The 16,388-nt window shown below is 34.7% G+C and overlaps 2 protein-coding genes across 2 annotated transcripts; one reads left to right on the top strand and one right to left on the bottom strand.

Moving 5' to 3' along the window:
- Positions 1–1,050: 1,050 nt before the first annotated feature.
- On the top strand, positions 1,051–7,867 carry LOC141431096 (uncharacterized). Its single transcript, XM_074092096.1, has 3 exons — positions 1,051–2,257; positions 2,414–3,265; positions 3,807–7,867. The coding sequence occupies exons 1-2, from the start codon at positions 2,252–2,254 to the stop codon at positions 2,882–2,884; spliced, it is 477 nt and encodes a 158-aa protein (XP_073948197.1). The 5' UTR covers positions 1,051–2,251; the 3' UTR covers positions 2,885–3,265; positions 3,807–7,867.
- A 6,111-nt stretch (positions 7,868–13,978) lies between these two features.
- On the bottom strand, positions 13,979–16,128 carry LOC141431097 (uncharacterized). The gene is made up of 2 exons (XM_074092097.1): positions 14,825–16,128; positions 13,979–14,668 (listed from the first exon to the last, which is right to left on the bottom strand). Exons 1-2 carry the CDS (start codon positions 14,828–14,830, stop codon positions 14,198–14,200), a joined length of 477 nt encoding a protein of 158 aa, XP_073948198.1. The 5' UTR covers positions 14,831–16,128; the 3' UTR covers positions 13,979–14,197.
- Positions 16,129–16,388: the final 260 nt, after the last annotated feature.

The following is a 16,388-nucleotide window of genomic DNA, read 5'->3' as shown; positions in this document are numbered from 1 at the left end:
AATGTTAATGGCGGGAGCTCGCCTTGGATAGGCAGGAGTGGAGCAAGAGAGGAGAGGCCTTTGCCCAGCAGTGGGACACAAAAATAGGCTAGCTGAAAAAAAATGTTAATGATTATTTTATATATTTACTTATACGCATTGTATTGTATCGTATTCGATGTGGACACTGCTTTATTGCTTCCTAGATAATGACTATTGCTCTAAATATATCACCTGAATGGGACTATGTCGCTCGTTATGGGGAGATGAGGGGTTTTTGATGTTGAGTTCGAATCGTAAGAAAAATATTTACGCGCTATCTTTTCCATGTAATAGCTGAGAAAGAAATAGTTCCCAATCCAGGATCTACAATCTAAGTGTTTTATATTATAAGTTTTTGTACTGATTTGTGGTGTGCAGTGTAATAAAGAATATTTGTATTTGTACATGGAAAAGTAATCTTCCCACTTATACTAATACGGTGTTCAGTGACAAAACACTAATGATTGCAGGTGCGGTTACAATTAGCACTCTGGTTGTTTACTCCATGAATTATTTTATAGGTATTTGTGTCAAAAGAACCGAAACAAATCCAATTGTATTCCAAGCTATGTACCGTCAAAATACCTATCTCAGTTAAGTTATTCATTGCACGTGGAAGCGTGACCTTAGGGGCCTAAGATTGGATTATCGGCCCAAGGCAAAGCGAAGGTAAATAGATTTGGTCGACATTTGGTATCAGTTTGACGTATTGTTGATACTCAATGCTTTGTGAAAGGGCTGACAAATTACCGCTCGGGGGCTAGTAGTGAGGGATACGACGGCTCCAGATCATTTTTTTTGGTCCAAAATGGCGATTTTGGGGCGGGTCCAATCCTAAAAAAAAAAAAAAAAAAAAAAAAAAAAAAAAAAAAAAAAAAAAGGAAACACCCCCACTTGGAGCGATTGGACGAGGTCTGAGAACGCTCCGCCCACTCCTTCCTGTACATATGTACTTCACTTCTGGGACAATGGCAACTCCGAAGCACCTAATCATAAAAGGTTCGACCCGCGAACAATACAAGCCGCGAACAATAGGCGCTCATTGTCCCTTTACCTGCTCTCGGCTCTGGCGCTAGCTCTATTGTTCCACTCACCTGACTACCGTACCTTTTTTTCATTCACTTGTTTCCTTTTACTACCTGGGTTCGCCGCACCTCTTGAGTTTTTCGAAATTCATTTGTGGCATTACATTTGAAATTTACCACGTGTTTTACGGTGGAGGAAAACATCGTGAGGAAACCTGCTCAAACCTGCGAAGCAATTCAATGGTGTGTGTGTGTGAAGTTCCAAATCAATTTCGTAACTTTAAGGAATGGCATAAATCTAACCTAACCTAAACCTATCTTTTAGCAATATAATATATACTGAGCGGCAAAAAAATCTGGTCCTCAAATATATGCAATAATAGGTAATTTTGTATGTGGAGTGGGCCAAATTTTGTGCCGCTGAGTATATGAGAAATAGTAAACTATTAAGATTGAAATTAAGAAGTTCGTAAAGTTTGTGGGCGTCGGCTTCACATTAATGCTTTTCATTAGTACTTTATCAAACAAATCGTTATCTTATATTGTTAAAGCACATACATACATACTTACTTTATGTTTTGAGTTATACCTACACTTAATGTTTTATTTAATTACTCCTGTCTTTTTCGTCATACGATGCCAGTCTTAAAAATGCTGGTTTAAACTTGTACTATAAGCCATCAGCGTCTTTATAACGCACGTTGAAACTTTTAAAATTCTCATCTAAGACATCTCCAAATGCAGGTTTGAACTTGAAGGATCTAAGTGCATACACAGTGAATGATTCATGGTTTCCCTTTTACCAAACCACCCAACGTGCACCGTCTTCTATTGTTAAAATTTAATTACTTCGTTTCTATTGACCATGCGCCGCCTTTCTCAAAAAAATGCTGGTTTGTAAAGGTCCGATCCTCTCCTTTGTTCACCGGCATCCTTTGTGTGTACCCACCTCGGAAATATGCCATGCACAAGTCTAAACTTGCAGGATTTCATTGCGTATAAAAGGAAGTTTAAACCATTCCGCTTCATATCGTCTCAAAGAATTCATACGACAAGATCTCCGTCCAAGCGAGTCGTCGCGTAGTGTAAAAAGTTCAGTGTTTGGTTGATATACCTAGCAGTGTTTCGTTGGTCGAAGCGAGTCGTCGCGAAGTGTAAAAAGTTCAGTGTTTGGTTGATATACCTAGCAGTGTTTCGTTGCTGATATGGATGTAAGTAAGCTCTTGTTTTCATTGTATTTGGACCTGTTTGTTTTAATTTTTGTTTGATTGATAATTTTTTACTATGTATCTCTGTGTTTCCTTAGGTACCATCTAACTCAACTTTGTAGCATTGTTTAAAATATCGTTTTTTTTTCATTGTTATAGCTGACTGAAGAAAACACATTTAAGCACTATTATTATCCAGAGAATCACGATGAACTCAGCGATGACGGCGAAGGAACATTAGCTTTCAAAGTAAAGAGGGCAATCGCCAAGAACAAAAGACCTAATAACAGTATTCACGGATTCTTTGAAAAGCGCAAGAAAAAGAAGGTTCCCAAAAACTCTTCGACTGTTAGTCAAGCCACTGCAGATGGTGTTGCTTTTATCAAAGCAAACCAAGACGAATCAGCTTACGCATCACACCTCATTAAAATCGAGGTGTATGATATAGACAAGATTAAGAACATTCCCCCGACAGAACAATGGAAACATGCCGAAGTCCGTGTTAAATATTACGCCCACTCCGAAGAAGATGAACACGTTCAACAGACCAGAGACGTCATCTACAACATCACTAAGCAGTTGTCAGCAAAAAGTGATTGTGTTAATTTCGTTTTAGACAATCAAAAATAATTTCTACTTAATTTCTTTCGGTTACCTGCTTAACTTCTGACTATCCTTTTCTTGTGAAACACTCTCATTGTTTCGTTTGTGGAGGCAAAGTAATAATGTAAAACCTTTTTTTCTTTTACTTAGTCCGCCGATATTTTGTTGTATTGTTTCATATCTAAACATTTTTGCCTGCTATACAATAGCAAAACGGTGCGTGTAATCTTTAAGGTTGAGCTTGGCTGGTATAAATAGAAGTCGGTCTCACTTAAAATACCACGTTTCCAAAAACATTCTCATGGATACGCAGAGCTGCAGTTTCTTCGATCAACAACTTGACCAACTAGTTGAAGATCAGGACTTGTACGAGCTATGCGAAAAAGTCGAGCAAGAATATTTCAAAACGTAAGTTACTATTTTTGTGATAATTGTACTATTTTTTCATGTTTGGACAGCATTGTCAAGACGAGCGTCGCGTTGAAACTTGTTTGATGTTAGCGACTTTAGGAAGGGGTGGCACCCTTGGGTATAAAAACCGAGTCTCCTTGCCACTTCAACCATTGTGACCGTGCCGGCGATTGCATTTTACGAATTTTGTTTAAAATGTATTTCAATTTGGACTTATCGCTAAACGAAGTTGCAAGTTTAGACAAATCTCTAATTTTGAGTAAATTCCATCGTTACATTCGAATGTGGTTTTTAAATAAAGTTTTACCGGTAACATGGTTAGAAGATCTGGATTTTATTCCATATTTTACACCATGCAATGGACACAATTATAACATGGAAGAATCTGAGGCATCTGATGTAATTGATGGTGTATTTCCAATGCAAGCATACTGTTTACTTTGTAAACATGAAAAGAGTTAGTTTACATATAAATTTACCTTCGGTGTGTTTTACAGTTTATATATATTAATATTAATGATTAATTTATTTTTTACAGATTTTTGCAAGCTGAACTAGGAGGATGCGGTGTAAAAAGAAGGTCATCTAAATCGACCAAAAAGACTCCAGTTAAGGCAAAGAAAATACGCTCTAACCCACCAGCCAGCTTCACATCTACGTCAACCGCATCGTCTTCAAATCAAAATGTGAGTACAGAAATTAATGATAATATTGAATGTTCTGTGTGTCATGTGTCAGTATCGCGAAAATATTATACAAATCATTTAAAAAGTAATACTCACAAAAATAATGTATTAAGTATCAGCAGAGAATTTAAAAATGTTCAGATAATTGAAAGCGCGTTTGGGAATAGGGTAGTTACGTACAGAATTGCATCAGATTCAATTGCAAATCAACCGTTAGAAACACCGAGATTATTTTTAGAAAACATTAAAGACAAAATATTTACATTATTTGATCAATCCATAGCAGAGCACTTTGTAGTAAAGGTAAATTTTATACTTCATGCCGACTTTACACAACAAACTAAGCAATTAAATAATACATTCGATTTTCAAACGTTTAATTATGTTGTTTGCAAAGGTGATTCTAAAGACTACATATTTTCATTACTTGCAAACGAAATTATAAATAAAGTAACCAATTTCGAAAAAAAAGACAGCGGGTGGAGTCTAACAAAAATAAACTATTTAGACATGAATGTGAATAAATTCAATCCATTACGTGGTTCATCTTACATAGATTTACCAAAAGATATAAAGAACAAAAATGCAATTATAAACGTCCAAAACAAAGATCATGAGTGTTTTCGTTGGGCTGTATTATCAGGGTTATATGCACCTAATAACAACGCGAACAGGGTTGCATCATATATATCTCACAGGAATAAATTAAAATTTGATAATCTTTCTTTCCCAATTAAAATAAACGATATCCATAAATTTGAAATGCTGAACAATCTAAGCATTAATGTCTTTGGTTTGGAGTACGACTCAGAAAGCAAACAAAATAAGGTAGTTGGTCCATTACACTTAACAAAAAGTAGGAAAGCCACCCATTTAAACTTGCTGTACATAAATCAAGGTACTAACGGACATTATTGCTACATAAAAAGTCTTTCGAGATTAGTATCAAAACAAATGACATCATCAGAACATGCAATCTTTATTTGTGATGGATGTTTAATTTATTTCAAATCACGTGAAAATTTGCAGAAACATCAAGATCATGATTGTTTCCACGTCTGTACAAACTTGCCCTCTCAAAACGTAGCCAAAAGAAACTGGTTTAATGAATTAGTTCCATCTAGCGAAATATCATTTAATAATTACGATCGTAAATTGAGGCTCCCATTTGTTGTATACGCAGATTTCGAAGCATTTTTAAAGCCTATTAATACTTGCACAAACGATCCAAGTAAATCTTCGACAACTAATATTCAGGAACATAAGGTGTATAGTTTCGGATACTATATAAAATGTTCATATGATAATACTTTGTCTGTATATAGGACATATACAGGTGAAAATTGTGCAGAATCATTCATGAAATTTATTAAACGAGATTTAGAGAACATTTGCAAGAAGAACACTTTTGTAAAAAGTCCTTTGCCTTTAACGGAACAAGATAAAGTAACCATCGCCCAAAGTAAAACGTGCTACATCTGTCAAAATAATTTAAATGGTGAATTATTCGTTTCTTACAACCATCATACTGGTGCTTTTGAAGGAGTAGCTCACCCGTCTTGTTCTAAGAAATATCGAACCCCAAATTTTGTACCTGTGTTTTTACACAATTTAAGTAACTATGACGCCCATTTTCTAGTACATGGACTGGGATTTGAAGAGGGTAACATAGAAATTATTCCGCAAAACAAAGAGAAATATATTTCTTTTTCGAAGCAATTAAATATTAATAATAATCGTACTATGAAATTAAAATTTCTTGATTCTTTTAAATTTATGAGTAGTAGTCTTGATAAATTAACCAAAAATTTACTACCTGAACAGTTTCAAGAACTTCGGCTAAATTTCCCCTGCGAACAAGACTTTAAACGTTTATTAAGAAAAGGGGTATACCCATATGAACATATGACATCTATAGAATCATTAAAATTAACTAGCCTTCCCGAATATAAAGCTTTTTACAGCTCATTAAATGATGTCAATATTTCAAAAAATGATTACCAACATGCCTGTGATGTATGGAATCACTTTAATTGTCAAAATATGGGAGACTATTCAAACCTTTATTTAAAAACAGACGTTTTGTTATTAGCGGATGTATTTGAAAATTTTAGAAATGTTTGTATGGAAACATATGGATTGGATCCTGCTCATTATTATACAGCACCGGGTCTAAGTTGGGACGCCATGTTAATGTACACCAAAATCAATTTAGAACTTCTAACTGATATCGACAAAATTACTTTTATAGCAAATAATATAAGAGGCGGCATTTCCCAATGTAGTAACAGACATGCAAAAGCAAATAATATATTTATGCCTGAATATGATCGAACTTTGCCATCATCATTTCTGATGTATCTCGATGCAAATAATCTGTACGGTTGGGCAATGTCACAATGTCTTCCCACAGGCAAGTTTGAATGGGTGGATGTGAATACAAATTTTAAAGTACCTGATGACGCTGAACATGGGTACATTTTGGAAGTTGATTTGGAATATCCTAATAACTTACATGATTTACATTCTGATTTACCATTCTGTCCGGAAAATGTGTGTTTAGGCGGCTCTAAAGACAAAAAGCTGATTCCTAATTTGCATAACAAAACAAATTATGTCATTCACTATAGAAACCTTAAACAATGCTTAGAATCGGGGTTAAGTTTAGTTAAAATTCATAGAGTTTTAAAGTTTGAGCAGAAACCGTGGTTGAAACCATACATAGATTTGAACACACGTATGCGTTCTATGGCCAAAACAGATTTTGAAAAGGACTTCTTTAAGTTAATGAACAATTCCGTGTTTGGCAAAACGATGGAAAATGTAAATAAAAGAGTTAATGTAAAATTACGGAACCACTGGACAAATCGCGGAAAAACTGAAGGCGTTGAATCTTTAATTGCAAAACCAGAATTTCACAGTTTATCTATATTTTCCGAAAATTTGGTTGCAGTTCAACTGAAAAAAACAAAAGTTTTGTACAACAAACCTATTTACCTAGGATTTTGCGTACTCGATTTGTCAAAAACGTTAATGTATAACTTTCATTATGATTTCATGAAAACTAAATTCAAAAACAATCTTAAATTGCTCTATACAGACACGGACAGTCTGGTTTATCAGATATTTACAGAAAACTTGTACGCTGATATAAAGCCAGATTTGGTATCGCACTTTGATACCTCTGACTATCCTCCGGACAATGTATACGGTTTTCCATTAGTGAATAAAAAACAATTGGGATTCTTCAAAGATGAAAATAACGGCAAAATTTTTAAAGAATTTGTTGGTCTTCGATCAAAAATGTACGCAATGGACGTACAAAGTACTATAATAGCAAAAGCAAAAGGTGTCAATAAATGTGTTACCAAAAAATTATGTATGGAAGACTATAAAGACTGTTTATTCAATAGTAAAAAACTGTTGTGTGAAATGATGCGGTTCAGATCAATCAAACATGTAATATTTACTCAAAAAATAAATAAAATATCATTATCACACTGCGACACGAAACGATATCTGTTGCCAAATTCAACTGACACGCTTGCTTGGGGACATAATAGATTAAAGAACATTCAATTTTAATATTACTTTCTGTACAATATGTGATGATACTAGTGATATAAAAATTTATTTTCATTGTACTTATATACTTATAAGGTTTTGTAATTGTTGCGCATGCACTAGCGATAAGACGATAAAAATTGGTTTCATTGTACATATATATAAAAAAAATTAAAAAAGGTTTTGTAATATTTGTGCATGCACTACTGATAAGACAAAAAATGTGTATCCTACTATAGATTTTTTGAAAGAAGAAAAAATTACTGCCAAGTTTCTTGCTACGCATTCTTCTTGGCAATGATGGTCTTTCCGAAACGCTGGTAGTTTCAATAAAAGATTTATAAAATAGTATGTTTGTTTCTTTGCTTTTTTTACCTAAAAACCCAAACGAAAACTATATAACCATATATGAACTTTAATTTCTATCATTTGTGACTAGGAACTTTTGAAATCAGCACGTATTTCCTTGCATAACATAATAAAGTAATGATTCACTTTTGTCATCCTTTCACGGCCATAGTAGCTGGTCCAAGTGGTTGTGGAAAATCAAACTTTGTCACAAACTTTTTAAAGGATTGTAAAATAATATGCGACGTAGATTTTTCGGAAGTAATTTGGTGTTATGATGAAATGCAACCTTTGTACAACCTGGACAATGTAAATTATAGTCAGGGTATACCTGATATCAACATGTTCGACGGGAAGCAACCTAAACTTCTTATAATCGATGATTTGATGAGAGAGGCAGATGGACGGATCGTTGACATTTTCACGAAAGGTAGTCATCATAGAAACTTAAGCGTGTTTTATATTACACAAAATTTATTTCACCAGGGAAAAGGCCAGCGTGACATCTCGCTAAACACAAGTTACATTATATATTTTAAAAATCCTAGAGACAAAACTCAAATACGTTACTTGTCACGACAAGTTTGCCCTGAAAACTCAAAGTTCGTAGATGAAGCCTACAAAGATGCCACCAAAGATGCTCATGGTTACCTAATGATTGATCTGAAACAAAATACTGATGACTTATGTCGTTTCAAAACTAAAATATTTCCATCCGATAAATATTGCACAGTGTATATTCCTAAAAAAGGATTTAAATATGGCAAGAGTCAACTGGTTTTGGTCAGTTCTAAATGATGTCCGAGAGTGTGAGCACATATAAACATTTACTAGAAGCGCTGCAAGTACTCAAACCAAAATATCGCACAGCATTGCTTAAAGCTTGTGATGATGATGAAATAAACATTATATGTGAGTGTATTTATAATGTTTTAAAAGGGAAAATTCCATTGGAAAAAGAAGAAAAATTAAAATTAAATAAACATAAAAATATATTGCGAAAATTAGTTTCAAAGGGAAAACAAAAACTTAGAAAAACCATTATCATTCAAAAGGGCGGTGCTTTTCTACCTCTTATATTAGGCGCAGTTTTAAGTGCTTTATTTAACTCTATAACATAATCAAAATGGAGAATATGAAAAAAATGCTATTAGTGGAGCAAGATTTCGTTGAAAGACTTAAACACAATGAAAATCTAACTGAAAACTCATCATCTCGTCTAGATAGGGAGATGCAAAAAATACTTAAAGGTAAAATGGATGATCGTGAAAAATGGGCATTGTATTCCCAAGCACTACAACGATTTTTGCATTTTGCTGAAGCAGATCGAAAACCTTTTAAAATACCTATAGTCACGGATGGATTTGACCACCGCAACAACGACCACAAAGATTTAGTCCCAGAGCTAAAAAAGGAGGAAAATGTTAATAATGATACAGCTTTAAATCCGATCTTACCAGAACTTGATACCACCCCACCACCTGACACACCGACTCAACATTATCCTTTGGAATTTACTCCATCTCATATCATAGAGAGAGTACCGAAATCTTACAAACAGAAAACCAAAACTTTACTGGATAACATTATGCTTCATAAAAAAAAAATTTGGTGGAAGCCTGGAGGGGAAGTTGTATTAAACAACCACACCATCCCAAATACTAATATTGTTGATCTAGTAAACGATGTGATTAGACCTCTTAAACGTACAAAACCAAAGGGATGGGAAGAATTCACCTTAATTTTAAAAGAAATAAGAGTGCCTGCATCTTGTATAGGTAACCCCACTAACGCAGAATTTTTTAAAAAATCTCTTGGAGAGAGGGAATTAAAGGAGCTCGACACACCATTTTCGTCTACAATTGCAAGAAATTCATCATTAGCGGAAAACGCATCTACACCTATTTCTAGTAGAACACGTGATTCGAAAAAAAAGAAATTAGATTGGGAAAGATGGACCCCCTATTAGATATTCACAGGATTTACTACGATGTGTCCAATCCTGCCGGATACAGTAGCATCAATAAGTTGGCGAAGGAGATGAAAGGTAAAATGAGTAAAAAGGAAGTAAAAAGATGGCTGCAGTCTCAGGAAACGTACACATTACATAAACCTGTTCACAGAAGGTTTACTAGAAACAGGTACATATTATCTAATTATAATGAACTCTGGCAAGCTGATCTAAGTGATATGCGTACTTATGCTCAATATAATGATGGATACAAATATATTCTTTGTGTTATTGACGTGTTTAGTAAATATGCTTTTGCGCGAGCAATGAAGAGTAAAAAACCTGAAGTTGTTAAATCCTGTTTTGATAGCATTTTTACAGAAGCTAATGCCACTCCTCGCCATATTCAATCTGATAAAGGTACAGAGTTTGTTTCAAAAGCTGTACAACAGTACTTTAAAAGTAGAAATATTAATTATTATACTACTAATAATCCTGATATTAAAGCTAGCATAGTGGAAAGGTTTCAGAGAACTCTTAAAATGAAAATGTGGCGTTACTTTACGTTTAAAAATACATACAAATACGTTGACGTCTTACAAGATTTAATATATTCATATAATCATAGTTTCCATTCAAGCATAAAAATGAGACCAAGCGAAGTAAACTACGATAATATCATGACTGTTTGGCAAAATTTGTATGGAGAAAAGGAAAATAAAACATATATGAATGAATGTCCCTCACTTCAAATAGGTGATCATGTTAGAATAACTAAATATAAACATGTATTTCAAAAAGGTTATGAAACTAATTGGAGTGATGAAATATTTGTGATTGATTCCATTATTAGGAGAACTCCTTGGATTGTATATACTTTAAAAGATTTGGAGGGTGAACCAATTACAGGTACATTTTATTCAAAAGAGCTACAGAAAGTATTTTATGACCCCTCCACTAAGTACAAAATAGATAAAATAATACAATCGCGTCGCGTTCGAGGTAGAAAGGAAGTGCTAGTCAAGTGGAAAGGTTATCCTGACAAATTTAATAGTTGGATCCCGGCATCGGATTTAGAACAAATATGAGTGAAGACAGTTTTTACCTCACGCTGTTGAGCAATAGCTCCATTTCTTATTTTCCTGGAAACACAACAGCCAACTTCATAACTAAGTTACCTAAAACTGTTAAGTTAGAAGGGGAATGGGTCGTTGGTTTGGTTGAGTTTCATTATCCATGTACAATGTTTAATGTACAAGAACATGAAAACATTCTATACGTAAAGAAGAAAACACGTTTAGACGAAAGTGCTGATTCAAAAAAGAAAACTGATTCGAATATAATTGTAGAATATAAGGCGCATATTCCTGCGACTACGTACGATAGTGTTAATCATTTTTTAAGTGCTTTTAATGACCACCCATTGTTACGAAATCATTTTAAATTGAGATACGATGAAATAACCAAACTTGTAATATCAACTCGTCAGGATGCTGACGTAATATCTCTAATCGCATCACCGCAATTAAGTCTCCAGTTAGGTTTTGAACCAAATACTAATTTAGTCACAAAACCAAATGGGAAATATCCCATTAACTTGTACTTGGGGCTGCCATCGCAGCTTTTCATTTATTCAGATATTATCCAACCGCAGATAGTAGGTGATGTAATGACATCATTAATACGAATCATACCTCTAGATCCAACGAAGTACATTTATGGAGCATACAAAATGCATGCATTTTCACCGGCGCACTACTTACCTGTTATGCGCAGAGAGTTTGATACGATTGAAACAGATATAAGAACAAGCGTCGGCGGTAAAGTACCATTCCAGTTCGGTACATCGTGTGTTAAACTGCATTTTAGACGTATAAAATGAGTCGAAGAATCGTTAACGGTCTTTGCCCGTACCAACATTATTATTCAAATCAGGCTGGATCTGGGGTTGGTATAGTGTATAAAGGTGTTTCTCATCAACGTGGTCATGGAATTGGAAGTTTCTTAGGGGGGTTATTTAGATCCGTTTTGCCTTTGTTGTCAAGTGGATTTCGAACCGTTGGGAAAGAAGCTTTAAACGCCGGTGTTGGATTACTATCAGATATGATGAATTCACACCCTATGGAAGAGTCTGTAAAGTCGCGTTTTAAAAATGCTAGTGCTAATTTGAAAAGGAAAGCTGATGAAAAAATCGAATCATTAATGAGTGGTTCAGGGTATAAAAGTATAAGAAAGTCGAGAAAGCCCATCATTAAGCGTAAAACACTACAAGGACGACCATCTAAATCATCAAAAAAATCTAAATTTGAAGATATTTTTTCCATCTAAACTATGTCGTTTTTACATAATCATTCATGTGAATGTGCTAAGTCAGAGTTAGACTTATTTGCTCTACCATCAACTCAAACAAGCGTCGAAAGCGGTCAGTGGATTCATTATAAACCAATTTCATCATTAAGTGATGATGGACCTATAGAATTTCAAGTACCAGGTACTGGAGATGATTATATTGATCTGTCCCACACTATGCTATATATTAAAGCTAAGATAGCAAGTGCTGATTCAAATGACATTTCTAAAACTATTCATGTTGCACCGGTTAATAATTGGCTTCATTCACTTTTTAGTCAACTAGATGTATATTTAAACCAAAAACTTGTGTCACCTCCTAATAATACATATGCATATCGAGCATATTTAGAGACCCTACTAAACTATGGTCCAGCAGCAAAAGGCTCTCATCTGACCTGTGGCTTATGGTATGCTGATACTCCTCATAAAATGGATGCTACAGATGAAACCAATATAGGATTTTCTAAGAGAGTGGAGTTGGTTAAAGTGAACAAAGAGGTTGATATGATTGGTCATTTACATGGTGATATATTTAATCAGGAGAAATTTTTGATTAATGGTGTGGAAATACGTGTTAAATTAGTTCGTAGTAAAGAAGCATTCAATCTCATGTGTGACAACGCGGACACAAAAATAAAAGTTAAAATTACTGATGCCAGTCTCATTATCCGTAAGGCTCGAATAAATCCTTCAGTATTAATTGCTCATCAAAAAGTGCTGGCGACGACTACAGCTAAATATCCTATCACCAGGGCTGAAGTTAAAGTTTTGACAATATCTTCGGGAGTTCAGGCTAAGACTCTAGATAATATATTTCTAGGACAGGTCCCTAAAAGATGTATTATAGGTTTTGTAAAAAATTCTGCATTTAATGGTAACTTGACGCAAAATCCATTCAACTTTGATAATCATGGGATAAATTCATTTAGCTTATACGTTGATGGACAACAGGTTCCTTCAAAAACATTACAACCCTCGTTCAAAGATGGGCTGATCGTATCCACTTATCATACATTGTTTTCTGGTACTGGTATCCATTTTTTGAATGAAGGTAATGAAATAGCAAGAGAAGGATATGGAGGGGGATATTGTTTATTAGCTTTTGACTTAACTCCAGATCTTTCAGCCAGTTCAAGTTCACATTGGAATTTAGTTAGACATGGTAGTGTTAGATTAGAGGTCCGTTTTGAGACAGCTTTAACAACAACTCTTAATTGTGTTGTTTATGCAGAGTTTGATAATGTTGTAGAAATTAATAAAAACCGAGATATAACTGTTGATTACAATAGTTAAATAAGACAGCTGTATACTAAATCTATCACATCTATACCGTAGTCTATAATGGATACATCGGAAATAGAATATTTTATGAGTAAAATTAATTTGAACATAAAATCAAATGTTTTTGCCGCTAACAAAATGCCTATGTTTGTTCAACTACCTATTTATCTTATCAGCAATTTGGATCCAGATTACAAGCCTGGTTCTCATTGGATTGCCATTTACATTGATATTAACGGTGTTGGAGAATACTTTGATTCATTTGGTCGACAACCAGAAGGTTATCATAAGAGGTTTTTAAAGAGAAATGCCAAGAGGTGGTTTTATAACCACAAATCATTTCAAAATCCTTTTACCTCAGTTTGCGGTGAATATTGTTTAGTTTATCTGTATTTTAAGAATAAAGGAAAAACTATGTATGATTTTCAAAGCCTATTTTCTGAAAATTCTTTATGTAATGATCTTATTATAAGAAATATGTTTAATTCATTTTTTATGTAATAAATTTTTTATTAATCTATTTTTTGTTTTACTTCAATCCTAAAATTTAAAAGGCGGATTTTCAAGGGAAATATGTTGTGGTACACAGATACAGATTAAATAATACAAAAAAATAAGTTTTTAAAAATTTATTTAAACCAACAATTTACATTATTACTTTGCCTCCACAAACGAAACAATGAGAGTGTTTCACAAGAAAAGGATAGTCAGAAGTTAAGCAGGTAACCGAAAGAAATTAAGTAGAAATTATTTTTGATTGTCTAAAACGAAATTAACACAATCACTTTTTGCTGACAACTGCTTAGTGATGTTGTAGATGACGTCTCTGGTCTGTTGAACGTGTTCATCTTCTTCGGAGTGGGCGTAATATTTAACACGGACTTCGGCATGTTTCCATTGTTCTGTCGGGGGAATGTTCTTAATCTTGTCTATATCATACACCTCGATTTTAATGAGGTGTGATGCGTAAGCTGATTCGTCTTGGTTTGCTTTGATAAAAGCAACACCATCTGCAGTGGCTTGACTAACAGTCGAAGAGTTTTTGGGAACCTTCTTTTTCTTGCGCTTTTCAAAGAATCCGTGAATACTGTTATTAGGTCTTTTGTTCTTGGCGATTGCCCTCTTTACTTTGAAAGCTAATGTTCCTTCGCCGTCATCGCTGAGTTCATCGTGATTCTCTGGATAATAATAGTGCTTAAATGTGTTTTCTTCAGTCAGCTATAACAATGAAAAAAAAACGATATTTTAAACAATGCTACAAAGTTGAGTTAGATGGTACCTAAGGAAACACAGAGATACATAGTAAAAAAATATCAATCAAACAAAAATTAAAACAAACAGGTCCAAATACAATGAAAACAAGAGCTTACTTACATCCATATCAGCAACGAAACACTGCTAGGTATATCAACCAAACACTGAACTTTTTACACTTCGCGACGACTCGCTTCGACCAACGAAACACTGCTAGGTATATCAACCAAACACTGAACTTTTTACACTACGCGACGACTCGCTTGGACGGAGATCTTGTCGTATGAATTCTTTGAGACGATATGAAGCGGAATGGTTTAAACTTCCTTTTATACGCAATGAAATCCTGCAAGTTTAGACTTGTGCATGGCATATTTCCGAGGTGGGTACACACAAAGGATGCCGGTGAACAAAGGAGAGGATCGGACCTTTACAAACCAGCATTTTTTTGTGAAAGGCGGCGCATGGTCAATAGAAACGAAGTAATTAAATTTTAACAATAGAAGACGGTGCACGTTGGGTGGTTTGGTAAAAGGGAAACCATGAATCATTCACTGTGTATGCACTTAGATCCTTCAAGTTCAAACCTGCATTTGGAGATGTCTTAGATGAGAATTTTAAAAGTTTCAACGTGCGTTATAAAGACGCTGATGGCTTATAGTACAAGTTTAAACCAGCATTTTTAAGACTGGCATCGTATGACGAAAAAGACAGGAGTAATTAAATAAAACATTAAGTGTAGGTATAACTCAAAACATAAAGTAAGTATGTATGTATGTGCTTTAATTAATGTGAAGCCGACGCCCACAAACTTTACGAACTTCTTAATTTCAATCTTAATAGTTTACTATTTCTCATATACTCAGCGGCACAAAATTTGGCCCACTCCACATACAAAATTACCTATTATTGCATATATTTGAGGACCAGATTTTTTTGCCGCTCAGTATATATTATATTGCTAAAAGATAGGTTTAGGTTAGGTTAGATTTATGCTATTCCTTAAAGTTACGAAATTGATTTGGAACTTCACACACACACACCATTGAATTGCTTCGCAGGTTTGAGCAGGTTTCCTCACGATGTTTTCCTCCACCGTAAAACACGTGGTAAATTTCAAATGTAATGCCACAAATGAATTTCGAAAAACTCAAGAGGTGCGGCGAACCCAGGTAGTAAAAGGAAACAAGTGAATGAAAAAAAGGTACGGTAGTCAGGTGAGTGGAACAATAGAGCTAGCGCCAGAGCCGAGAGCAGGTAAAGGGACAATGAGCGCCTATTGTTCGCCCGGCTTGTATTGTTCGCGGGTCGAACCTTTTATGATTAGGTGCTTCGGAGTTGCCATTGTCCCAGAAGTGAAGTACATATGTACAGGAAGGAGTGGGCGGAGCGTTCTCAGACCTCGTCCAATCGCTCCAAGTGGGGGGTGTTTTTTTTTTTTTTTTTTTTTTTTTTTTTTTTTTTTTTAGGATTGGACCCGCCCCAAAATCGCCATTTTGGACCAAAAAAAAATGATCTGGAGCCGTCGTATCCCTCACTACTTGTGAATGAGACTGGCACAGGACCGAGTGAAGTGGCGTGACAGGCCTTTACTCAGCAATTAGGTGGATGTGTGTAGGCTAATTTAATTGATTGTTTTGATTGATTGATTTATTACAGAAATGGTGTAATGATTGGGAATGGG

This window comes from Choristoneura fumiferana, chromosome 9 (assembly GCF_025370935.1).
Source record: "Choristoneura fumiferana chromosome 9, NRCan_CFum_1, whole genome shotgun sequence".
In the NCBI taxonomy this organism is placed as follows: Eukaryota; Metazoa; Arthropoda; class Insecta; order Lepidoptera; family Tortricidae; genus Choristoneura; species Choristoneura fumiferana.
This window is presented reverse-complemented; position numbering and strand designations above follow the sequence as displayed.